Source organism: Saccopteryx bilineata, chromosome 11 (genome assembly GCF_036850765.1).
Source record: "Saccopteryx bilineata isolate mSacBil1 chromosome 11, mSacBil1_pri_phased_curated, whole genome shotgun sequence".
NCBI lineage: Eukaryota > Metazoa > Chordata > Mammalia > Chiroptera > Emballonuridae > Saccopteryx > Saccopteryx bilineata.
The window spans coordinates 23,073,019-23,100,559 of NC_089500.1; the positions used below are offsets into that span (position 1 = coordinate 23,073,019).

Consider the following 27,541-nt stretch of genomic DNA (forward strand, 5'->3'; position numbering starts at 1 on the left):
ATCAAACCTGTTACTTGTGACTGGGGAGGCACTGGCCAGATCCGAGGATGGAACAGGGAGGCTGGCGACCTGCAGTGGGACTGGCAAGGCTCCACGGGGTTGAGTTATCTGAAAGTGCACCGCCTCGAGGCCCTCAAACATTAGATTTGTCTAATCTAATCTCCAGCAGGGTCCAGCATCTTAGCCACACTTACCAAACGGCTGCTGTGGCTGCCCGAGATCTACGTCCATCCAATTAAGCTTGGATTAATTCCAGAGGTGCTGGCCTTTGTTGGGGTGGAGACAGAGGAGCTTGAAGGCATTGCAGGGAAAGGAGGGAGTGAAGATAGAAGGAGGGAGGGATATCAGAGGAGGAGGAGCAGCTTATATCATGGCTCAGCTGGGCTCTGATGAGCTGCTTCTGAAGCATTTCCTGTCTATCCTTGACCCCTGGGCAGAGGAGACAGGAGTGTGGGGGTTAGAGCTTCATTTTTGGCCTCCTTCTCCACAGCTCCCAGGAGCAGGGAGCAGAAACTTCCAGAAAAAGGCTATGGACCGCAGGGTTTGGGGCACAGTGGGTCCTGGGTCCATACCCAAGCATCCGGGAGCCAGCCTGGCAGGGTGGGCGGCAAAGGAGGCCCCGCCTCAGTCCTCACTGCTCACTTGCCACAGGCTGGGCGGGAGCGGACAGAGCTCCAGTTCAGGTGCTGACGCTGCCCGAAGGCTGCAGGAGGGGAAGGGTGGGGATGAGCCTTGTGGTGGCTGAGGAGACCCTCCTTGTAGTAGAATGGCCATGCTTCTGCAAGCTGCTTCCCCAGCCCTAGGGTCCCACAGGGGCATCTCACGCGGGATGCCACGCCCCGCGTCGGACCCCAGTCTGAGCACTCGAGCGAGGGCATTTAAAGGAAGGCCGAGGCTGCCATTGGAAAATCTCTACAAGGCATTACCCCGTCTTAAATGAAATGCATTCCTTAACTCCCACGTGGAAATGAGTTTACTAAACCCCCTTCCTCCTGAATGGGTGCTTTGGGAGTGTGAGGGCCTGAGCACCTTGGGGACGGGGCTGCCAGAGAGGAGGCAGTGGGGGAGGCTGGGCGCCTGAGAAACCAGCCTCTTGCGCAGCGGGGTGGGGCCAAAGACACCTGCCACCCTTCCCCCATCCCGCTCCCTCCCTCCCTCTTCTCTCGTTCCAGGCTTCCCACCTGTTCCTGCTGAAAAGAAAACACTGTCTTTGGGACAGCCCCCAGCTCCTGCAGAAGGGGTGGGGATGGGGACACTAGAGACTGGCTCCCCAAACCGGTCCCCCAGCCCCAGACAAAAGAGGGTGGTCCCTGCTGAGCTGAAAGGAGATACATCCGGGCTGGATTTCAGGACAAGACTGGCCCTTGGCATCCATCCGGCTGCCTGCCTCCTGCCTCCTCGGCTGAAGGAGGGCGAGGCCTGCCCAGCGCTTGGGCCGAGAGAAAGGAATGTATCTTCTTCTTCACCCCTGACTGGTGGCAACTTAGTAGCATTTACAGCGGGGACTAACATTTTTGCAGTCAAATGCTCTACCACTGAGCTATACCCCCATGACTAACATTTTTGAGCATTATGTGTCAAAAACTGCGCTAAGAGCTTTATGCATTATTACAGTTGATGTAAGGGGCTGCATCATTTTCATTTTATAGGTAACCCAGCAGATTCCAGGGTCAAGGGACTGGCCAGGGTCAAATGGCTAGTGCGGTGGGGCAGGGACGCACCCAGGGAGTCTGCCCCAGCAGGGTTATATATACAGCAGCTGCTCCGCCCTCTGCAGGGAGCAGGTCTGGACCCCACAGGCTCTCTGTTTCTCCTATGAGCCACTCCGGCCATGGTTCTCATCCCAAAAGTGAGTGCGTATCAGATTTGTCTGGAAAATTTTCCAACATGAGCCCGTCCTCTCCCCTCTTGGGCTTGTATCAGAATAGGCTGGAGTGAGGGGGCACCGCATATAATTGGAAAAGGCTCGCCAATAATTCTGCTGCTGCCCCCCCTCCACCCAGGCCTGGACATCTGGAGACCTGTGCCCATCAGGCCCCTGGAGAAGTAGCTTCAGTCCCATTTCATATTCTGAAGGAGCCCCAAGGCTTCTGCTGGCTTCCTGTCCCCGCCCCTCAGGTCAGAGGCTCTGCCCATTTCTGGGCCCGGAGGAAGGGTGCAGATGTGACCACAGTCATACGTGTCAAGCGCCATGAAATGTGGAGGCAGCATGGAGAGGACCTGGATGGAGATAGAACTTCTGGCTCCTCTACTGCCCAGCCCAGCACGCGACAGGGGCTGAAGATATCACATCCACTTTGCATACTTTTGAGCACTTCTATAATAAAGTGGGCTTTCCCCCCTAATTGTTAGCAGTTAGGATCAAACGGAATGGTGGATGCCATGGGTTTTGCCTCTGCAGGCGTGAGGGCTGACAGCAGGATTAACTGGCTGTCTATTTCATTCTCCCTGGGGAAAGGTCTGGGGGAAGGTCAGGGCACCAGCCTGACAGGGAGGAAACACCCAGAGGCCCAAAGAGAGTGACCAGTCACCGATCTGTAGGGTAGGGACAGAGGGGCTGATGCTTAGACCGTGTTATTTGTTTGTTTGGGGGGGGGGTATCTGGGTAGGGGCCTCTGTAACAGAAAGAATACAAAATTATAAATACAAAATTAGTCCAAACATGAACACTCACCTAGAATGAGGAAAGGAAACACAGCAAATTACAAAAAGCTGAGATATACCATAATATCACAAATCCCACAAAAGTAACCTAACATTGTTATTAATTTACACCCAATCCACCTCTCCTATACTTTACATATATATATGTAAAGTGTATATATATATATATATATATATATATATATATATATATATACACACACACATATATATTTTTTCTTTTCTGCATCCTCTTGGGTTACCCCTTTGTGATTTTTTCCATAGAGAAAATAGGAAGACATTCTAGTCCTTCCTCAAACACGGTTAATCCAAATTTATTTTCTATGATAGTTTAGAAAATGCTCATGCTGCCTGACCAGGTGGAAGCACAATAGATAGAGCATTGGCCTGGGACATAGAGGACCCAGGTTTGAAACCCTGAGGTCGCCAGCTTGAGCTCGGACTCACTAGCTTGAGTGCATGGTCACTGGTTTGAGCCCAAGGTTGCTGGCTTGAGCCCAAGGAAGCTGTCTCAGCTGGAGCCCCCCCAGTCAAGGCACATATGAGAAAGCAGTCAATGAACAACTAAGGTGCTGCAACGAATTGATGCTTTTCATCTCTCTCCCTTCCTGTCTGTCTGTCCCTATCTGTCCCTCTCTCTGTCTTTCTTGCTAAAAAAAAAAAATGTCCATGCTTACAAGTGTGTATTGCTATAGTCATCTAAATGACTAGGATTGTTGCTAAACTTGGGAAAATCTCTATCAGTTTCTTTGTATGTAGGCGAGAGGAATTAAGGGCATTTCATGGTTTCTTATTCAAATCAGCCAGAAATTTAAACACAAAATTCTGATAAATTCTATTTCAGGGGATTGCTACTTTTGAAAAAAAGTATGATATGTGTATATTACATTAAAAATGTTTATTCATGCTACATTGTTGTACAGATGGTTACAAAGACTTTATTCAAGGGGGTTGCTAGGGCTTTTAGTAGGGTAGAGAGATAAAGCTTAACACAAAGGAAAGTGGGAATTTGTCAGAGCAGGGCTGGGCTGGTGGGTGGAAAATTGCTAAGAGGAGACATCAAGAGGAAGGGGGGATTCTGGCTCAGCTGACCTACAGGCTTCTAACCAAAGGCAGACCAAGGTGATCAGACATCAGCTGAGGGGAGCGGCAGGTGAAGGATGAGAGTGGTCAGATATGGAGGGTGGGGGATTCTGGCTAAACTGACTTAGTAGGTTTCTTACTAAAACTGTACAATGAAGAGCCACAGAAGCCCAAAAGTGAGGGCCTGGTTGAGAACAGAACTCAAAGGAGTCTGACTAGAGTTTGGTCAAGGAGAGAATCTTTGTCAACTGCAGGATTGCATTTTCTTTTTGCATAGAGATTGATGAGAACCAGAATTTCTGGTTTTATGTATTTGATGGTCAGACTAACGTTCTCCAGACTAGCTTCTGGCTCCATCATTTCAACTTCATTTTTCCCACAACACCCACGGGTCCCATAGTCCTGCCTCCGAGGACACACAACATGCTGGTTTCTCTTAGCAACCACCGAACACATTTCTTTCTGCCTCCTTGACTTTACCTCTGGATACACAAATTTAGAGTTAAAAGGAACCAGAGCAAAGCAAGAAATCTTCAGTAACATTCCAAGAAGAACGTGACAAAGAGCCAGCTTCTACTTGAATGCTCCCGATGAGTGGGAAGCCCTCCCTCCGGGGCAACCTGTCCCAGGAGTGAGCGGAACTACTTCCTGGAAGGCTCTGTAATTCTCAGGGAGCTGCGACCGGCCTCTGGAAGCCTCTGTGGTCTAGCCGTGCCCTCTTGAACAGTACAGATTAGCCTATGACACTTCTCCACCGTTTGTCATGTCTTCAAAGACTGACCCAGCATGAACTGTTTTCTAGGTTCAATAAGCCTGAACCCACCATCTGAAATATCACCCAAATTCCCATCTGACCACCATCATTCTCCTTGGCCAGGCTATTCAACCATGCCATTCAAGGGACACACAGGAGGCTTTTAGTTACTTCTTTATGAGCTTCTATATTTTCCATATTTCTACCATAAGCTTATATTACTCCCATTATTAGAAAAAAATAATTACACGTATAATGTTCCTACTCTGCTATTCTGCTATTAATTACAGAGAGGTGCAAAAGTGGTTATACAGTTGTGAGTATGCAAACGTTTATACCAGTTTAATTATTTATTAATTATTGTGTTATTTTCCATATTAACTGTCAACTGACTTTTGCCCCAGCCTTTATTTTTTGCTCTCAATTGGCTAAGTCTGTAAGTGCCAATGACATACTCTGTTGTGCCATCTCTCCCCACCATGAGTTTTCTCTGGCTCTTCACTGACTGGCCTGGGCCCCGTGGCCTGCCACCAGGGACAGCTGTTCCCAGTGAATAGGGGTTCACTCATCCAGTTCTTGGGGGGAGACTGTTGATACTGTTACAGACCTCCCCAGCCTGCACGTCGCCTGCTCATGCGGCTCTCTCCTGTCCGCGCAGAGAGCGTGGGCAGCTTCATTCAGCGCATTACCAAGATGCCCTTTGCTTTCCAACCATGCTGATAATAAATATGTTAAATGGGGAAAAAAAATCCTCTGCTAATGAAAGTCACCGTTTGGTTTGACATGATTTAATGAATTCATTCTGGAACAAGCATGGCTCTCTGTAACGTGCTCCCGACCATCTGTTTAATAATTCTAGAATGCTGCTGAGTGACATTCAGCTTACATCCCAGGAACCATATTCTCTTTTTGAAAATCAGGACATTTTGCTCCCTCTGGCTGGTTAGTCCTTCCTTTCGTCTCTAACCCATCCTACAGGTCCTGTCTCCTCGGGCCCTTCGGGATCGGTGGGTGGCTTTGCCCTTTCTTGAACTCCTGTAATCATTCACAGCCAGAATGAAACAGCAGCCATGGAATAGCTACCAGTTGTTAGAGCTTGCTCTGCACCAGATACTTCACTAAAGGCCTCTGCACCCTTTATCATATGTGTCACCTAATTATCACTGCATCACACTGTGGAATACATAGAATTAAAGCTTTAATCACCTGAATAACAGGTGCTGTTATTATCCCCATTTAGCAGACTAGGAAATTGAGATTCAGAGAGGTTCAGGTTCTTGCGTTGCTCCCTATCCCTCAGCTGGTGAACATCCCTGGTTTGTTTGGGTCCAAAGCCCAAGCTTTACCCCCTGGTATTAGCATCTGGGTGTCACAATTCAGCCCTTCACTTTGTGCCATTCTCCTGACGTTTCTGGGGCTTTCGTCGTAATATCTCTGGCACTTCCGGGGGAGCATCTAACACAGCCATAGGTACACAGTGAGCGGGTCCTTCGCGGCTAACTGGCTTTTCTTGAGCACTGCGCGGTCCCAGTCTTCGCAGGGTGCTGGCAGCAACTATCAGCGCCCCCAGCAGGTGCTGGGAAAAGCTGTCATGGAGGGGGCTGGGCAGGGTGCACAGAGGGCCCGGCCCAGGTATCTCCACTCCTCACTGCAGGATGAAGGACAGACCGCATCCCTGAGACACGGGGAGGATGACACTGTGAGAATGTTCTGCCCCACTGAACCCCCAGGGGCTGAGGCCCCAGCTGATAATTCTGATAATCTAATTCTCAACTGAGGCCTTCCTGGCTGCTAATTAAATTCTGTGTTTTCTTCCCAGCCCAGCCAGGAGGATTTACCCCCCCCACACACACACATACACACATTTGTTTTGCAAATTACTGGGCCCCCTCGAAGCTTGGGAGGGGCTGAGGGGCTGGGGGTTGAGGCTCGGACACCCTCTCCAGCCTGCAGGTACTTATATTTCTTCTGCCACAGCAGCAGGGCTTATTCTAGAACCGAGTGGCACAGCCATAAGGGTATTCCTTTCCAGGACAATCACTGTGATCAGGAGGGCTTCAAGGAGGTGAGCCCTGGAGTGTTTGTGGGGGAGGGGGATGGACTGAGAGCAGGATTCTGAGAGATGAGGGGGGAAAGTGGAGGCATGGACAAGCCTGGAGACAGGAAGATGCATCCCACATTCAAGTGACAAGACTTGAGCCTGAGTAATGGGCCTTCACTGCTTTCAGCTGAAGGAAATGTTTAACTCATGTTCTTTTCTTCAACTAATTCCCAACTCTCTTCATTTGGGTTCCTCCGACCAGGGAGTAGAATGAGAAATAACTTGCTTACCAATCCGCCAGCCCCTTTGTCCGGTCATCTGGTTGTTTCCGACCATTCCCCAACCCCCTTACCTAGTTAATGATATCCCCATCTCTCCCTTCCACCTTGGTGCAGCCATTTAAACTAGCCCATAGAGAAAAAATAAGATTGTACGGCCAACACTCCAGCCAATGGAGCAAGACCCAGCATCCTAGGGCCTGCGTTAGGGATAAGAAACAGAATTTGCCCTCTGTCCACACACTTGCTGGACTGGCTTTCAATAGCAGCAGCATGTCCTTCTGCAGAAGTTGCCTTGCCGAGGTGTTTTGTCTCTATGAGTCTTGTTTAATTCCATCCATCTCTGACACAACCAAGGAATGGCTCCAAAGTACTCAAACAGTTCCTGGGAAGTAGGTTTGCAAGGGGGGGGGGGCAGTCTCGCCAGGCCTGTCGCGGGCCTCTGTCTACAGAACGAAGAGGAATGGGGCCTGGATGTGGAGGGGTGCGCCCCAACTCAGGACACAGACTGCCTGGTCTGTGCAGCTCAGAAATGGGGCATTTCCTCATCTCCAAGTCCTGCCCATTTCACTCTTCTATCACCCCTCTGCCATCAATCTGACCTATCCTGTGGCAAGGAGCCTCTTCCTGACCACTCTTCTCCAGCCCTGTTGCTTTTTTTTTTTTTTTTTTTTTTTTTTTTTGTATTTTTCTGAAGCTGGAAACAGGGAGGGACAGTCAGACAAACTCCCGCATGCGCCCGACCGGGATCCACCCGGCACGCCCACCAGGGGGCGATGCTCTGCCCACCAGGGGGCGATGCTCTGCCCCTCCAGGGCGTCGCTCTGTTGCAACCAGAGCCACTCTAGTGCCTGGGGCAGAGGCCAAGGAGCCATCCCCAGCGCCCGGGCCATCCTTGCTCCAATGGAGCCTCGCTGTGGGAGGGGAAGAGAGAGACAGAGAGGAAGGAGAGGGGGAGGGGTGGAGAAGCAGATGGGCGCTTCTCCTGTGTGCCCTGGCTGGGAATTGAACCCAGGACTCCCGCACGCCAGGCCGACGCTCTACCACTGAGCCAACTGGCCAGGGCCCCTGTTGCTTTCTAGTACATTCTCCACACACATCTGCACATGGCTGCCCCACACCTGACTCTCCAGCGGTTTCCCAGAGCCTTTACATCCAGAGCGTGGTGAGAAAGCCCTCTGTGACCCTGTTGCCCATCTCTCCAGTGTCATCCTCTTGACACATTCAGCTCAGGTCAGCTCAGCTCTCACAGTTTCCTGGCTCATCTCTGGGCCTTTAGCTCAATTTCTAATTACAACCTCATCCCAACAGTAATAAACAGTATTTCTTATATGTACTTAATCTTCATGGGAACCTGGCGTCTAAGAGGAACGAAGAGGTTAAGGGACTTGCCTCTGGTTACACCATGTGTAAGGGCGCAGCAGGATTCGCACCCAGCAGGACCGGCTCCAGAGCCCAGCTTCTTCAACACTAGATCGCAGTCCCCTTCAACTTCCTAGGGCCCCCAGCAGCCCCCGCACTCCTCCCCTTTCCCCGCACGCTCTGTTCACCGGCAAGCCCCCAGCGCATTTAACGTTTCTGCCTCCATGACAACCTCTCCAGGAAGCTTTCTCAGTGCCCCACATCCTGGGTTTGGGTTGGGGCAGGGGGTCCCCTACTTTGCTGCACGTTGAAATCACCTTTGAACCTCTTTTAAAAAAATACTGAAGCTTGTGTCCCGCTCCCGGACACTGTGATTAAATTGATACTGGGTGCCCCAGATGACTGTAAAGCTCAGCAGTCTGGTAACCACTGGCAACCATTCTCAAATTGGAGTGGGCTTCAACATCACTGGGAGGGCTTGCTAAAGCAGAGAGCTGGGCCCCTCCCTGGAGTTTCTGATCCTGTACCTTAGAGTTAAAGCCACTGAGCTAAGGAGTCTTCCAGGTGCCCATGTGTTCCCAGAACAGCCAGTGATCGTCACCTTCACCATATCACATCCGCTGTCACTATGTGTGCTCCTCGGTCACCTCAGCCCCCTGGGTCAGGCCCAGGGTTTTCTGCTCAGTTACCTTTGGTAACAGGTGTCAACACATACTGATCACTGAATCCACGAGACCCCAGGCAGGCTTTCACTGTGACTAGTACTCTGCAGCAATCCTTGTTTCTGCATGGAAAGGAGTTGTTATAACCCGTGCTGTCCTTTACTGAGCAAAGGGGTGGAGTGAGTCGCCCAGGCCACAGATGGAGAAAAAGGCAGAGCCTGGATTCCATGCCACAGACTGGATCCCAAGCCCACACTTCTAACCTCTGTACTGAGAAGCCCTTTCCTAGGTGACCCCAAATTCCATGCCCCACTTCACCAGCTTAGACTCCAAAGGGTTTCTGAGTACAGGTCTCCATCTATTGGTGAGTGTGAGCAGCATTTTTAAAATCACCAAAAGTTGGACAGAACTGAACAGACTAGAAATAGATCAGACTGCATCCATGTAGTAAGGGTGCATGCTGCTTAACTAAACACACATGTGCATAAACCTACACTGATGTACAATGCAGGTCTAACTGTGGGTCATGGTCAAAAGAGCCTGCCAAACCCTAGGGTAGAGAAAGCCTCCACCAAATCTGCGCAGCTCTGAGACGCAGACGGAGAAGAGCGAGGCCGCCCCCTTCTGGGCACCACCAGTACTGCACCAGGAACCCTCCGCAGTCCTGATTGGGTGTATGGGTCTGGGGAGCTGGTACCAATTTTCCCATGGGACTAGATGAAAATACGAATAATAAAAATAAACAAATGTTAGATTTTTTTCTTTTCTGAACAAAGTGTTAATTAATTATAATTTCCAAAATAATCACTGCCCTGGCGATCAGTCCCACACTGTCTTCACTTTGTCAAATCATGTCATCTCCCCAGGGAGAGTTGAAACTCTTGAGGGCAAATCGGGTTCTTCCATCTCCAGCTGAGACCACTATGTGAGGAACAGTGTGGGTGTTCGGCCCTCACTTGCCGCCTGATTGACCAACAGTGAAGAAGGAAATTACCTAGAGTCACCAAATGATTCTGAGCACCCAGGCAAGAAACTTTGAGTCTCAGGTCTTTTTCTTATTTCATAAGCAGAGGGGACTGTGCCATCTGGCACGTATTAAGTAGCTACTATGAGGCAGGTATTCACAGGCCCTGTTACATTAAATCTTTTTTCCTCCCTTGTCATCCCGACTGCCTTCAATTCAAGTGTCATCCTTGAGCTTGGGGCCAGGGCGGGGGCTGAGTATTTTATAAGCGATTCCATCATTCTATTAGATCCACTGCTTCCAGCGATTTGGTATCCACCAGAGCAGAGCAGCCCATGGTCACACACCCATTGTTGTGCCTCCTTTGCCATGAAATGAATCTTAGTCTGAGGCATCATATGTAGATCAATCAGGCACCCTGTAAACCAGGGGTCGGGAACCTTTTTGGCTGAGAGAGCCATGAACACCACATATTTTAAAATGTAATTACGTGCGAGCCCAACGACCCGTGTACGTTACGCATTATCCAATAAAAATTTGGTGTTGTCCTGGAGGACAGCTGTGATTGGCTCCAGCCACCCGCAGCCATGAACATGAGCGGTAGGAAATGAATGGATTGTAATACATGAGAATGTTTTATATTCTTAACGTTATTATTTTTTTTATTAAAGATTTGTCTGCGAGCCAGATGGAGCCATCAAAGGCCATCAAAAGAGCCACATCTGGCTCACAAGCCATAGGTTCCCAACCCCTGCTATAAACCGTCGGGGTAACGCTAGAGTAGGACTCAGTCCCAGGAAGAGGATTCGCTGCTCTTTCCAAGATGGAAGGGAGCCTGAGATGCTGGGCCCATGCCCAGCCTCCATTCCTCACCTGCCTACCCTATTCGTGGGTTCATCATGCAGATCTTGGGATGGCTATGGACAAGGCTGACCTCCACAGGGTGCCACGTCACCCACCTGGTTGTTTAAAACCTCCCCTGTGGTGGGTGCTGACAAGCTCTAGCATGAACACGAAGACCCACACACGCTGTGCCCACTCTCACAGGGTCATCCACAGGCCCCACCCCCAGACCTCTTTATTTTCCTTCTCATCTTTTCTTTTCAGGCCCGATGTCACTCCCAAGGTATGTACCCTTATAGAACACATAGCATTTCTCCCCACAGACCACGCTGATGGACAGGTACGCTGCTTGAAGCTCTGCCACTGGGAGGGGTTCCATTTCCCACTGTCCTTCAAGGCTACGCTGACTGCGCCTTTCGTGAAACTGTCAGTCCGCTTTGGCTAACACCAACACATTGAACCAGGCCTAAGGTCTTTTTTCCCTCCATCAGGTTGGTGTCAGCTGAGGGGGTCACTGATGCACTAGGAGGGTGTGCCTTGGAGGTCTGGGGAAGAGGCACACGCAGCTAGTCCTTTTGTGCCCTCTGGCCCTCCTCACTCCGATCCTAGATGTACCACCTCCATCTTAGGACAAAGTGCTGTTGGGCCTGCCTGAACTTATAAGGTGAATGGTACAAAACCCAGATCATGATGAGCAGTTCTGATGCCTCAGTCAACTGATGTCCCATGCTTAGGGCCCAAGAGCATGGTGGGAGCTGCTTTTCAAATGGTAAACAGTTCTCTGCTGCACAAGCCGTGGCCTTGCTCCAAAACCCACAGGGTTCATGACATAGTTCTCCTACTGAGACTTGTCAGACTCCACACTGCATCCTTACCCACTGTGAATACCTCCAGCAGCACTGGACTGCTGGCTCACATGGTCCAAGCCGCAGGGCAGCTGGCCTTGTAGCCTGGGCTTGCTGCAGAGCCCTCTCTGGCTCCAAGTCACTCAATGAATGGGCGGGAGCAGTATTTCCAAATAGGACATGTACTGTGTCCCAAAGCCAATGAGGCCCAGCAAGCGCTCTGTCTCCTTATTAACGGCAGAGGGTACAAAAGGCAATCACCTGTCCTCATCTTAGAGGGGGGTGACATGGGACACCAAAAGCCTCTACTTTCTCCAAACATGATCCACTTTCTGCATTTCGTACTCAGTGGATACAATACTGGGAGCCTCTCTTCCAGACTCCTCCTTCCTCACTCACATGCTTTGCACCCTCCAGCCCCCCAACACTTTGCCACCAAGTCCTGAAGATTCTGTTTCTTCATTCTGACCCCCCTGCTCTCTTTCCCACCCCCTGGATTCAGCCTTCTTCATTTATCTGTTCAATTCCTGCAGAAGCTTCATCAAACTCCCCACTTCCAACCTCAGTTCTCCTCTAAACCATGCCCCATTTGACTGCCAGGAAGAGCTGCTCTTGCCCCGCCCCTCCACACAGTCCCTCCTGCTCTATTTTGGAGGTACACCTTTATTGCATTTAGGTACTTAGATTTCATTTTCTGCCTCTAAACACAGGCTTTTTGAGGGTAAATGTGTTCTCTGGGTGCAGAGTGCCTGGGGATGTTGGTGAGGCATTCAAGGCCCTCAATATAACACCATCTACACACCACATGGCTCCCAACTGTATCCCCAACTTACTCCCCGCCACTGACCCTTTCCCCCAATGAGCAGTACGTCTATGAGCCATGCTCTTTCTCACCCTACATGCTTCGCCTGAATTTTGTCCCTGGAATGACACCCTCCCGCACCCCCCACTCTCTACATCTTTGACCTCCTAGTTTCTTCTCATCCCACATTCAGACTAACCATCACCATTTGCTCATTCCACTCCAACACTGGCTTATGGAGCCTTCTCTCCCCCTCCCTGCACTGAGCTGTCTTAATGCTTGTCAGGCTTTGACAATGGTTTGTTACACCAGATAGAGCAAGTCACTTGAGGGTGAGGACACAGCAAGTGTTTACTAAGTGCTTGCTGAACCGGTGAAATTTGCATGGTACAGAGATAGCCAACAGGCAGTCTTCAGGCTAAATCAGGACTGCAGAGTTCTGTTTGGCCCACACACTTCCTGGCTGCGCTAGGCAAATAGGATTGGTCGGGTTTCAGGCCTGGCAAGATGGATGACACAGAACTGGCCTTCATTCAGTTTGGTTAACTGTCTAACCAACCAGAGAGATGTACTCAGGCATTTCACCAGGCCGAGGATTCAAGTGACCACAGCTCCCTGGGGTGCACTCTGACCCTTAGAGCAAGGCTGGCCAGCAGCTCTAGTCTGCAGCCCACACAGAGCAGGGTGGGAGCACCCGAATGCCCAGGCCCTCTGCCTTCTCCCCCATGCCGGAAGGACCCGGGGGTGGGGTGTGGTGAGGTAGGGAGAAAGCAGATACTACAGGTGCACCTAATTTTTTGCTTTAATTTATTGTGCTGACATGGTTTCAAGTGTCCCACTCAATATAACACCATCTCATACCGCATCGTGCCCCCATGCCCCATGCAGTCTCTTTCCACACATTTCCCCCTTTGCCCCTCACCCCCATTTCCCTCTAGCTATTGCTACCCTGTTGTCTGTATATATGTGTTATGAGTATATGTTTATTGGCTAATCCCTTTAGGTACACCCTATTTTTAGTTCCTCCTGTACCAAAAAGTCTATTCAAACTGCACATTTAGCAGATCTGACCCTGGCCACATAAAAATGTCTACAAATCAGAAATTTCACATTTATGTTTTAAAAATCCAAATCTCCATTTTCTGTTGGAAAATCCATAGATCTGGCAGCCTCATGGCAAAGGAAGCAGCTTTCCCATGGACAAAACATAAGCTCTCTCCAGCTTGCTCTCCTACCCTCTTGTCTGGCCCAAGGCATGATTGTTGTAAAGTACCAAAAAGCTGAAAAATGAATATTGATATTCTAGAAGGAAAGGTTAGGCTTTCCTGTCCCATCCTTCCTGTGGAGAGTGGAGGGAGAAGAATGTAGAAGTTTCTAGCTTGCAAGAACAATGAATGGATCATTTAGTTTTAAATCTAAAATAAAGGTTAACTGAGAAACTTCTTCTTTTTCAATGGGAGACAGAATTTACATACCACCTTACATTGATTGTAGTTCCTCCCCCTTCCTGGAATCTTGAGAGTAAAATACCTCTAGGCTAGTGAGGGAAGATGAACCCTAAAAGATTTGTAAACATCTTTGATTGTATTACCTTGAAAGTCTTAATGTTTCTGTGTATCCCCTAAACAAATGTCAGCTTGTGCCATGATGTCATGCTCTCCCCCGCCAGTGTGTGATCAAGGGTAAACAGCCCCTGAAATATTTTTGGCTCGCACACATTTTGGGCCTGATGCCCCTTGTCAGCCATATGCGGCCGTCATATTCAATAAATCTCCTCCTTCAATAAAACTCTTTAAAATTCATCTGGACTGGGTGTCTCTATGTGAACCTGATGGAGTGAGGTACGGTGCCTTTCAGCATCTGGAATGCAGTACTTTACAACATGACTTCCACTACCGGCCTTGCTCCTATAGTCACTTGAGTCCCTAACTTCTAAAGGGCTTTGAATCATCCTATGCTACTCCTTATGTGAGCCCTGTGCTCCCACGCTGGCGGTAGGCTTGAAAATATGGCCCCAGTGCCTGACCTGTGATGGCGCAGTGGATAAAGCGTCAACCTGGAAATGCTGAGGTCGCCGGTTCGAAACCCTGGGCTTGCCTAGTCAAGGCACATATGGGAGTGGATGCTTCCAGCTCCTCCCCCTTCTCTCTCTCTCTCTCCTCTCTAAAAATGAATAAATAAAATAATTAAAAAAAAAAAAAGAAAATATGGCCCCTTCATAGATGAAAAGGTGAGATCCAGATCTGGCTAGCAGTGACAGAACTCGAATCCAGATCTTGAGACTTTTGCTACCCCAGGCCAGTTATCACATACCCAAACGGTTGCCTGCTTGCTTTAAAGCCCTCATGTGTTTCCAGAATGCTGCTGTGAAACTGTCAGCAGCCTACAGACAAATTTTATTTGGTCTTCACGCTGCCCGGTTGAGCTAGCCTAACAAGGGTTGGTGCAGGGCTGGCGAGATGGACGACATGGGCTTGGCCTCCTTCATTTCCCCTTACAGTAATCCCATAGGGCGGGTCCTGCCATCCCCGCTTTATGGGTGTGGAACCCCAGGCACCAGAAAGGCCAGGTGAATGCAAGACTGATGTTCTGCTGGCGCACACGAGCTTGGTGCTACTAGTTGTTCAAATGACATACAGTACTTTAACTGCAGTTGGCACAGGCCCTGTCCTGCACCTTCCCCACCTACTCTGGTGGCACCCTAGGACCCACAGTCCAGCAATGACTGCCAGCCACAGTCTCAGTGCTCGTGCTGACTGGTTGGTGTCTGTGCTGAAAGGGTATTAAATATTTCACCCGAGTAGTCAAGTTCACTTTTTTTTTTTCCTGTATTTTTCTGAAGCCAGAAACGGGGAGAGACAATCAGACAGACTCCTGCATGCGCCCGACCGGGATCCACCCGGCACGCCCACCAGGGGGCAACGCTCTGCCCACCAGGGGGCGATGCTCTGCCCCTCCGGGGCGTCACTCTGTTGCGACCAGAGCCACTCTAGCGCCTGGGGCAGAGGCCAAGGAGCCATCCCCAGTGCCAGGGGGCTGCGGGAGGGGAAGAGAGAGACAGAGAGGAAGGAGAGGGGGAGGGGTGGAGAAGCAGATGGGTGCTTCTCCTGTGTGCCCTGGCCGGGAATCAAACCCGGGACTTCCGCACGCCAGGCCGACACTCTACCACTGAGCCAACCGGCCAGGGCGTTAAGTTCACTTTTAACGGTACACGTTTTTAATGTCATAGCAAATGAATGTACTCTACCAAAAGCCCCAACAGCCTATCAGAATGTGGCCCTCAGTACTGCCTAAAGCCAAGGTCCCAACACATTCTCTGCCTCAGCATGTCTGAGCGAACTCTCGGCTGAAACAGTGACAGTGACTTTTGGCAGCTTGCAGCACAATCTCAGGGGAAAGGGGCCTGTATAGTAAGAGATTCCCCCACCCCCATCCAGTGTGACTCACTGCCTGAAGGATGCAGTTAGAGCCCCTTGGCAGGATGCCAGGGGTCAGAACCGTTCCCTCAGGGAAAGTGCAAACTTCCCTGGGCAAAAGCCAAGGGCAGGCCCCAGGAGCTCACAGGCTAGGGACCTACCCTGCCCTGAGGGCAAGTGCTCACATGTCAGGCTGGCAATGGGTTGGTTTTTTTCTGAATAATCTTCCCCCTTTGGTGGCAGGTTTGAACAGCAGGGAAACCTCAGCAAGTCACATCTCTCTGTGTAGGGGGTAGGTCCCCTCCTAAAGTTGCATCTCAGGGTCAGGGCAGTCTGTGCTCAGTGAGGAAGCTGGTCATTCTTACCTTCAATCACCATCATCTTGGTCTCCTGGGTCCCTTTTCATAGCTGGGTCGCAACTTCCTACTCTTTACACCCCATTTCCTGCAGATTAACAGCTTAAAGCATGGGTACCCTCAATTCCAAAGGTAACTGGCATTTTTTTAAACAGCTTTATTGATATAAAATTCACATACCATAAAACTCACCCTTTTAAAGTGCACAAATCCAGTGGGTTTTAATATGTTCAGAATGGTGTACCATCACCCTATGAAATTCTAGAATATTTTCGTCACCCCCAAAAAGCCTCTTACCCATTAGCAATCACTCCCTATTTTCCACCTCCCCCCAGCCCGTGGCATCCATGAATCTACTTTATTTCTATAGATTTGTCTATTCTGGACATTTCTTATAAATGAAAAAAATACGTTGTTTTTTGTAATTGACTTCTTTAACATGTTTCAAGGTTCATCCATGCTGTAGTGTCAGTACTTTATTCTTATTTATGGACAAATAACACTCAATTGTAGGGTTATTAGACATGCAAGTGGTTGCCACCTTTTGACTGTTATGAGTAGTGCTGTGTAAACATCTGTGGACATACGTTTTCATGTCTTTTGGGTGTATACCTTGGAGTGAAATGGCTGAGACACATGGTAATGATGTTTAACCATTTGAGAAAGTCAAAACTGTTTCCCAAACTGGCTGCACCATTTTACATTCCCCCCAGTGATGCATGAGCGTTCTGATTTCTCTACTTCATCACAATCTGTGGTTTGACTTTTTTATTCTCTCTACATCTCATTGTAGTTTTGATCTGCATCTCCCAGATGACTAATGATGTTGAGCATAGTGTATTATTGACCAACTGTATATTTTCCTTGGAGACGTTTATTCAGATCCTTTGTCCATTTTTTTATTGTTTAATTGTAAGAGTTCTTTGTATATTTTAATACAAGGACCTTATCAGATATAAGATTTCCAAATATTTTCTTCCACTCTGTGGGTTATCTTTTCACTTTCTGGATGGACAGTATTCTCTGAAGAACAAAGTTAATTTTGACACAGTACAATTTATCAAATTTGTTTTGTGTTGTTGCCTGTGCTTTGGGTGATACACAGTAAGTGCTGAGGCACCTAAAAGGCATCAGCTTCAGATCTTACTCATTCCCACTAACGCCACCTGAAAAGTCATAAAGAGCTTTCAGTCTTTCTGAGAGAAAAAAAAATTAATTTTATTATGAAATATTTAAAATATATGTAAAGATACAAAGAATAACATGCATCTGTGTCCCCACTACCTAACTTGAGAAATTTTACCAATAAAGTCCCTGTGTCCCCTCCCTACCTCCACTCTGGAGGTAACTATCATCCTAGATTTGGTGCTGACTGTTCTCACGTATTTCTTTATACTCTTATTGCATGCATCCTTTACACTAAGTAGAACCGTCTTTTTAAACTTCATATAAACAACAGCATGTAGTCCATATTCTGCAACTTGCTCTCCTCCATACTGAGATTTAGCCATGTTGATATAACTGGTGTTAAATATAGCCCTAGTTCATTAACTTCCAGAGTGACTGAACACTGTATAATTGTATTGTTTACCCACCTCTAGGTGGATATCCATGTTGAAATAGCCAAAAACTGAGGAAAATGACACTAAACATTTTGAGTATATAAACTATAATTTCCCTAGAACCATGGCTTTCCAGAGCCCACAGCCCACAGTTAAAAAATACATTTTAGGCCTGACCTGTGGTGGCGCAGTGGCTAAAGTATCGACCTGGAAATGCTGAGGTCGCCGGTTCGAAACCCTGGGCTTGCCTGGTCAAGGCACATATGGGAGTTGATACTTCCAGCTCCTCCCCCTCTTCTCTCTCTCTGTCTCTCCTCTCTCTCTCTGTCTCCCTCTCTTCTCTAAAAAAAAAAAGAATTTTAAAAAAATACATTTTATATCTCAACCCTACACATACATATATTTGTGTACAGATGTCTATCAGTAACACAAGTTTTTTTGTTTGTGTTTTTTTTGTATTTTTCTGAAGTTGGAAATGGGGAGGCAGTCAGACAGACTCCCGCATACGCCCGACCGGATCCACCCAGCATGCCCACCAGGGGGCGATGCTCTGTCCATCTGGGGTGCTGCTCTGTTGCATCCAGAGCCATTCTAGCGCCTGAGGCAGAGGCCACAGAGCCTCAGCGCCCGGGCCTTTTGCTCAGAGAGGAAGGAGAGGGGGAGGGGTGGAGAAGCAGATGGGCGCTTCTCCTGTGTGCCCTGGCCGGGAATCGAACCCGGGACTCCTGCACACCAGGCTGATGCTCTACCACTGAGCCAACTGGCCAGGGCCTCAGTAACACAAGTTTTACGTAACATTGTCTCCTATTATGTTTTTATTTGCTGTATTTCCTTAAATATATAAACAAAAGGATGGTTTATAGACACTCAATTGATTTCATGAGTTCCCTATACAGGCTACCATCAGTTTAAAAGCTGCTGAAGGGTGTCATTCCCAGGAGTGGAAATGCTGGCTTATGGGGTGTCTTAGCTCGGGACACCATGAGATTTTCCTCTCAGTTCTAGAGGCTAGCAGCCTGAGCTCGGGTGGCACGTCTGGGTTCAGAGGAGAGCCCTCTTCCTGTCTCACATGCCTTCTTCCTGTGTCCTCCCATGTGAGCACTCATCTCATCATGGGGCTCGCCCTCATGATCCCCATAAATGTGATTACCTCTGAGGGCCCCACCTCTCACAACACCCCACTGGGAAGAAGGGCTTTTGAACATATGAATATGGGGGGGGACACATTTAGTCTATAGGTTGAGGTATAGTTAGCTTTACTAGACAATTCCACTCTTTTCCAAAATAGTTGAAAAAAATTATGCTCACATGAGAAGACAAGCAAGCTGTAACTGTTCTGCCTCCTTGAGGGTTCAAACACACTGAGTCTGTCTATGTGAAGTGGCGTCCGATACTGTCACTACGCATTTCCGTAATTAGTAGTGAGCCTGAGTATCATTCCTATGCTTATTGGACTTTTTTTTTTTTTTTTATTCATTCATTTTTAGAGAGGGAGAGAGAGGAGAGAGAGACAGAGAGAGAAGGGGGGAGGAGCTGGAAGCATCAACTCTCATATGTGCCTTGACCAGGCAAGCCCAGGGTTTCAAACTGGCAACCTCAGCATTTCCAGGTCGACGCTTTATCCACTGCGCCACCACAGGTCAGGCCCCTACGTTTATTGGACTTTTTATTTTCTTGTTCCATAAACTATGAGACAGGGAAACCGAAAAAGTTTCCATGGCTATTCCAGAGCTTGAGCTGGAACGCACTCAGGTGTGCGGCTCTGGTGTTTAACATCTGTGACTGTTTGCCAAAGAGAAGAGGGACCCAAACATTACCTTCTCAAGAAGACTCTCTTCTCAGGCAAGAAGAACAAGCAGGAAAAAAAAAAGAATGAAAGGAGGAGGAGGAGGAGGAGGAGGAGGAGGAGAAAAGAGGAAGGAGGGAGGAGGAGAAAAACCAGGTGAAGAAAAGAGGTTTTGTTTTTCTTAGAGCCCTACTTTGGAACACAGTGAAAAAGGCTTTTGCCAAGTCAGCTCTATAAATCTGGGTAAGCTGTTATTCTTCTGTTCTCAGGCTTCCAATCTGCAAAATTAGGCTAACAATCTGTACCACTTCTCAGCCCCACGTGGAAATTTTGAAATAAACATTCTTTTAAATTTTTTAAAATAAAAGTTTATAAAAAGTCAGGGTTCAGTGAGCGTTCATCAGCCAATGCCTTCCAAAGGCTTAAGTGAGATACAGTACTGTAGTCCTCTGAACAGCTTTCTGGGGTAAGCAGTTCTGCTGACTTCCTGCCCCCAAATCCCAGTGGCTCTGGAGAACAAATGATCTCCTAGACAATTATATCTTCTCCACAGCCCTACCCTTCGTTCTCAGAATCCATTTTACCTGACAGGTGGCCTTTCTGAGTCTCCTGTTCTGGTTCAGGCTTTTATTACATTAGCAACCCTACCCCACCCTCTGGGTCTGACCCCCCTCATGCTGCAGGTGCCAAGATCCATCCTAAAGTCAGACTCACTTGCTTTAGAGTCAGTCACAAGAGTGAGGGCTCAACAGTCCACAACTTCACCTTCCCACGCTTAGGAAGAAGCGATCATGGAAAGGAAACAGAAAGGACTGCTCTGAGTTATCAATTACCAAATCTCAAAGGAAAAAGCTGGTACCAAATAGCTTCCTTTACCAAAGAATAAAATTTTACAACCAAGGGGTGTTCCCAACCAGCAGGCCAGGATCTGGAGCAGATGACCAGACACTGACGCCGCCACACCTCCTCTCTGGGGCTTGCCTTCTCTGTCAGCGGGTGCTCTCACACCCACCCCACCAAGGAGGATCTCGGGGCTTGGCAGAGATTCCTGCTGCCTGACACCATTTCCAGCTAGAAGGCTTGCCACCTGCACAATAGCAGCTGAACTGAACCAATACTAGCACAACTTCTGTGTGGCCAATGGGTGCTCTTCCTACATCTCTATGAGGTCTGTGATCATCACTTGTCACTTGTCTTTTTTACTGAGCTCATTGCTCCTTCCATGTTTACTACTGCCTTTTTCTCGTTCAGGCAGAACTCCCAGCTAAAGCTCTACTGTAGCCCAAGACCTTCTCTAATTCTGTTCATCAGTGCTCTCAAACATGGAGTCAAGCAAATGCAGAAAGTCATACCTACCCGTGACCTAAGAGCATCACTCCATTGATCAGTAACATGGCTAAAATAAAACCTAGAAGAAATATACTTTGGTTGCAAACTGGAACTGAAGAGGGATTTATATATTTTGTAAAGATTTATCTATAATTTTTCTCTGGGCTGAAGTTATAAATACCTGTCATCTACTGTGAAAAGCATACAAATGAGGGAAGGCAAAGCCAAAGCCAGCAGAGACAGAAGGAGGAAGCCAGAATGAGATTAAGAGTACTTTACTTATTACCTTGTCTGGTCTTCAAAAGCATAGCATCCAAGGGCAAAAGGGTTTAAAAGTAAAGCCTTAGGTAAACAATTTTCTTTTCAAGCCCATGAAAAGAAGTGTCTCATAGCACTAATATGTCTATGTCCCTGATACAAGATAGAAGATATAATAAAACATTTCCTAATTGTTAACAGATCTCTTTCTAGTGCAAGTAGAACTAAAAATTCTCGAGGAACATTAAGAGTGTATGTTTTAATAAATATAGGTCTCACTCTCCCTGACTCTTCATTCTCCTTATGTGAAGTTACAAAAGTCACACAATGTTAATATGGCAGTCCCTATCATTTTGATAATCAAATTTAAAAATGTGACAATGGAGCCCAATTAGTGCAGAGAGTTGGGTTAGGTTATTTTTGAAACACGCTTTGTTGGCTTCAATGTTCAACCACATGCAAAATGTGTGCAGTCACTGCATCTTACCCTGATGCGCTAACCTCTGGGAAGTAAGTGCCTGTCAGCTGAATGCTACTCCCGGGAACAAAGGTGTCTAGCACTATGAAGACAAGGTCCTGGCCGGAAAGGGAGAGGTGTGTGTGTGTTTGTGTGGGTACAGGAAAGCTAAGGCAGTTATTTTTATCTAGATCTAACACCAAAGGCCACTTGCAAAATATTTTGGAAGTAGAATACAGCTATTGCTTGGAAAAATCAGGCCTCTTGTAATAAGCTCTGTTAAAATAGAATCACTTTCACATCCAAAAGCTAAGCTGGGAGCTGCTCCAGCTACCACCTAATTAACTGAAGCAGACAGAAAGAAAAACCTTCAGAAATTATCATTGTTTAAATACACTCTATTTTATTTTTATCTTAAAATAGTTTAACCTTTATGCTACAGACTTATTTCAAAAAACAGAAAATCTTATCTTGCACCAAAAAATATATATATAACACTCTGTTTTATTATTTTTTTCTCCAAAGACCATTAAATACTAAATGGAAACAAAAACTAAACAATGAATGTAAAGAAGAACCAAATTTTGTTTTAGAAACTAAGTTGCACATTTTAAAACGTAAGCAATGATTTGTCGTCACTGCATCAAGTCCACGCTCACTCCAGCACAGCAGATTGGTAACCACCAAGTGCATCGACCCCTAGCCATACAATGGCTGACATTTCACCTGCACGGTAAGAGGAGCAAAAGGCTTCAAGGACCTTTGTACTCTTAAAAAAATAAAATAAAATAAAAAACAAAAAGATTTCCTAGTTATCCAGTGATTTTTTTAAGATCACTACCCTTTAAAGTCTGTTAAAAGAACAGGTACATAGTGTTTTAAATAAAATGAAAAAAATACAACAGCATTGGACTAAAATACGTGATTATTTTAAACAAACAGTGCACAATCTGAGGAAGGTTGGTTAGGGCGCAATCATTTTTATATACATGGAAGTCACACCATACACATACTGGAAAACAAGGGTTAGGGGCTCTTTGCCTTTAAAAAAAAAGAAAAAGTTAAAACTAAAAGACAAAACTGTGTCCCCAGCTTTTTCAAAAATCTTGTGACAGTATAAAAGAGCCAGCAACAAATTCATTATTAAATTACCTATGGTGCTGCTAATCTGCTAAAAGTAACAATGAACAATTGACTAAATTAGCAAATCAGAGGGTTCATAGTCATACTCAATGATAATAAAAACAGAGCTTATGGGATGCTCAGTTGTAAAGAATAATGGGAGTCCATTCAGTCTGGCCCCTTCCACCAAAATGAAAAGAAAACTACTGGTGAGCACAGTTACATGTTACAGGGCAGTCATGATGATTTAAGAGCTGGTTACTGCTCTGTGGTTTCAAATTGGGTGGAGGGGAGACTTAACCCAATGAATGCCATAAACCAGTCTGTGACCTACGTGCATCACTTAGCAGAGACTTTGAATGGACAATGTCTTATGAAGCATAAAGAAGTATTTATACTACCAAATGCAAAATTTTAGTTAAAAAAAATCCCCTAACAAGAAATTTCAAATGTCACAGGAGTTGTTTACCACAAAATTGTATCATTAATACCTCACCAGAAACCACATTCCCACTCCACTGGATCTGGCAATGAAAGAAGAGCTGGAGTATAGTCTCTCTGCAGTTAGCAGGTGGGAAGTCCCAATCTATTAGGGGGGAAGGCTGACCATCCTTTCCCCTCCCCTTTTATATTTTAATTTCTAAATCTCTGTTCTGGTGCATCAACTCAGGTAGGCAGGGTACTGGAAGAGGGACAGGTTGAGGGCAAAGTGCAACCTGCTATAAAAGCAAAAGGCCAGAAAAGACCCTGGTTACAACTTCACTCTGTTCCCAATCTGCAGTGCACACAGTACACCAAAAGAATTCTCTTTAGAGGATAACTATTAAGGGCAAAAGAAAATGTTATGGGAAATCACCTGCTGTATGGAACTGGACAAACACACTGTTAACATAAGGGTACATAATGCAAAAAACATCCTTTAAAACGGGGCTCTGCCCTAACACTGGGGACAAAATAAGCTGCAAAAACTTCAAGTCATATAATCCATTCTATTCTTTTCCCAATGATTTCCTGGAACACACAGATCAGAAATTGTACATTTCTGCTTTGTCTAGCATTTTAATTCAAGTCAAAAACAAAATGTAACAGTAAAATTTAATAAATTAATTCTAAAGTAAAATGTGACGGTCCAATGATACACCAGTAGTGAATCTGCAGAAGGTCCTACTTCGCACTGGCCTCTGGGTCTTTGGTTTTCGCCTAGAATTGTGGCCATGTAAGAGACTTGAGATATGAGGTGCTAAAACTGGAGGTTAATGATCTTTTGAAGGCCTGATCTATTAGAAGTAGATGGACAGAAAAATACAAAGTTGATGAGGAATAGAGGGCAAATCAAATGAGATTATCATCGGAGAAGCTCAAAGACCATGCTTACATACCCACCCAGGGAAGAGGTGTATAGAAGAAGAAAAGCAGCAGGAAGCAGGGTAAAGAACAACTGAGTCTTTCCAAAACACAGAAGAAAAGGCCAGGCAGGTGGAGCCAGGCGGACTGTGATACATGCGCTTGTTAGGGGTGTCTCAGTCATTTCAGTGGCCACACAGCACCCACCCCGCACAGTGCTTTATGCGGAACAGGCACTTAGTAAATGAGTGTCCACTGAATGAAGCTAAGAAACGGTAGTTCTCATGCTCTTATGATAAGGAAGAGCCAACAAGGTATTTGGGGAGAGAGGCAAAGGGCTTTAGTAACATTCCATGGTAAAAATAGAACCAAAAAGAACAAAAGAACAACAACAAAAACTGTAGAAAACAAAAAGTGAGGTCTTCTAAGACAGTATTATTTCACTCCTCCTTGTGCACAGTACATAGTGTTTTAACTCTAGGTATTGCTTGTAAAAATAAGTCACTAGTAACTACAACATGTCATAGGAAAAAAAGGTAGTAACTAATGCCACAAATGCCACTGGCATTTCCTGAATTCCCTAAGTCCCTACTACCCTTTGCTATACCTTTTAGGTACTATAAAACCTACAGTGCCATTAGTGAATGTGCTTTGCAGCTGGTTTCTTATGGTGTATTTTGGTTTTTCGAATTTTAGAAGGGAGAGGAGAAAAAACTCCACATACAGAACCAGGTCAATTTAAGCTCCAGTGTGAACAGTTGCTGTGCATCCTTTATGGAGAGACCAGCTATGAAAGAAGGCACTTTCCTTTCAGACTGCAAGTGCCCATAGCTTTAGAAGCCACACAGCTCTTTATATTCTGCCTAAGTAACAGGTTTCTATGTTCTCCCATTATTTGAATAAACAAAAAAAAAAAAAAAGTTGAGGGAGAGAAATTTTCCTACTGATTTCTCAATACTCTCTTCATCTATTCAGAAAAATCTCGTGGTATCTATCCGAAATGCCTCAGTCACAAAGGAGACATTTTCCAAAGAGTTAATGAATTATTGCAACAAAGAGACCAATTAAGTCATCTTAGCAATATTTATGAACACAAAGGGGCATGTCAATTAACTGTGTTGTGGGAGTCAGCCAGGAGCAAAGTCAGGAAAGAAGTCAGAAGACTTAAGCTAAAAGAAAAGTAATACTTCTGTCTTCTATTTTTAAGGACACGTTTCCAAATGCACATGCCCTACTAGGTGCCGTAAGGACCTGACTAATACGGGTGCAAATGCTCTAAGCTGGGAGTGCCAATGGGGGGGAGGAGGGCTGACAGTGGTCAAGTCTAGATATTAATTTTATTACACAGAAAAATAAATACAAGATTCAAACACTGAAACGCATTTCACCTGGTAATTAAAATATTATTCTAAAAGGAAGGCAGAGTTCCCTAAGAAAAAAGTCACCAAGTAAAATGAAGTTGTCTAATAGTCATCATTCTCATATTCCTACTGATGGAAATAAGAAATTCTTTTCTCTGCATTGTTATTTTTCTAAGTGACCTCTTTTAATTTACAAAAAGAAAAAGGAAAATAAAGGGGGTCAATTTTTCATAATTTTTGATTATACAAATGCCACAAACAGCTTCTGAGGCTGAAGCTATGACAATGAACTTCCATGTCACAAAGAGGAGGAGGAAGTGGAAGGGAACAGTGCAGAGGAAACACAGTGACATTGTATTACAGAAGGTATTTACGTCTGCTATCCTCATCCAAGGTGAGGTCGACAACTTCTGCGGGTGAAGCCCACGTCTGCTGGGGAGTCACAGCAGTCCACGACTGTGTTTGCCGGCTGCTCACGTATGGCGTGCCCGAGCCATGCTTCCATGAAGAAACACTCTGAATCACACCTCCTCGAGGATGGACACACCTGTAATTGAGAGCAAATAAAAGAGCAAAAGCATGGCTAACAGTGCCACGGGACAGACAGAAGGCGGTCTAGCAATAGTACTGATTAATACTTTCACCAAGATCAACCTAAACGTAAATTCATGAGCCCACAACCAATATCCTTTCCTTTTTCCTCCCTCCCTTCCCTCTCAGTTTAGCCTAAAAAAGGTCAAGAGTTCTGTCTCAGTCAGAAACACCTGAGCTATATCTAAGTATGTTACTGACAACGGCAAAGATGTTTCTTTGAACTCATTTAAACCTCTGGATCATAAGGACAGGGAACCATATAAATCCAGAGCAAAATGAATATGCCCAATCTTAGTCTGCACAACTGTAACAGTAAGAAATCTAGTGAAACTGTTCTTAAGTAAGTTCTCTGCCAAATTTGGTAGTAGCACCTTCATCCCTTTACAGATTAGGTTTCTAAAAGTCTCTAAGTACTACATCATGCATAAAGGACCAATTTCTCTCATTCTGAAGGTCACAAAAGAAACATGGCTCCCTTCATCAGGATGTCTTTTGCTTTAGTTCAGTGTAAGTAATAAGGCTCAGTTGAGATTCTCTAAAAGTTACAAGTACTCAGTTTAGATTCTCTAAAAGTACTCTATCAGAGGGACAAAACTGCCTCACCAAGAGTTCACTGGAAGAAAATTGTTTCAGAAGCACCAATATATTGAATTTCACATTCTGGTCAAATGACAGGACTGTGACCCTCCAGTTTAAACCACTGAGTAAGTTTTGATTCAAAGGAGAAGAAGGCACGCAGCTCAAGTTATCATTGCTACTACATCCTCACATTTAAGTCACTGACAAGTCCCTATGTAGCATGTAAGAGGTAACGAGTGGCATGACTCTAGTCACAACCTACCACAGTGGATCTTGAACAGCTGTTTCTCACAACCAATATTCAGTGAGTGATGCTAGATCACTTAAGAATTCCAGCTTTGATTTAATGCTACCTGTATAACCAAGTTCAGGACAACATTAGGGTACCCATAGGTACTGTTCAGTTGCAGGACTGTCCAAGAACCTTAAGCTTCTCCAAAGAGGCCCTATCCTACAAAGGCTAGGCTAAAAATAACTTCCTTACCAAGAAAGGGGCTGAAAAACAGATTCAATGGGTCTAGAATGTATATCTATTACAGTACCAGAAACCTGTCATATGTTCAGAAATGAGCTAAGGGGCTACTAACCCAGAGATTACTCACTACAATTTTAAAGATTCACTAGGAAAAAGCATTAAATTAAGGTACAAAAGTCCAAAGTCTAATCCAAATTTGTCCAACCCAGTAAGTATAATCAGATTAAGTGATTGCTTAGTCACAGAAGATTATCAGCCAAAGGAATCCATTTAACATTTATAGAAATGGTTTTGATGACTAATGGCAATGGAATACTAACTTTATTGAGCATTTTCACCTCATTTGATACACCAAACAGACTTATGAGGTAGATGTGGAAGTTACTATCCATATTCTACAGACAGGGAAACTGAGGACCGAAGAGCTACATGATTTACCCTGGGTCACATTGCTTGAAAGTGGTAGGCCAAAGAACTTCAAGTCAGGTCTGATTTTGCATCCAATGCTTTTCACAATGTCATATTAAATTATGTAAGGCAAACAGTGACAATAAGCAGAGTGCAAAATAGGCCCAGACTAACAATTTAAAAATATAAAGTTCTT

The 27,541-nt window shown here is 46.0% G+C and overlaps 1 protein-coding gene across 4 annotated transcripts in view; it reads right to left on the reverse strand.

Annotated features, from left to right (window-relative positions):
- The window catches only part of ARK2N (arkadia (RNF111) N-terminal like PKA signaling regulator 2N), a 273,891-nt gene that overhangs the window by 169,900 nt on the left and 76,450 nt on the right, over positions 1-27,541 (reverse strand). For 3 of the 4 annotated variants that reach the window (XM_066247393.1, XM_066247392.1, XM_066247394.1), the window contains one exon: positions 22,399-25,836. In XM_066247393.1, coding sequence (XP_066103490.1) covers positions 25,647-25,836 — 190 coding nt within the window. In that variant the 3' untranslated portion in view covers positions 22,399-25,646. Of the gene's footprint in view, positions 1-22,398; positions 25,837-27,541 lie in introns of those variants that run through there. The other variant, XR_010727536.1, reaches the window with a different exon arrangement.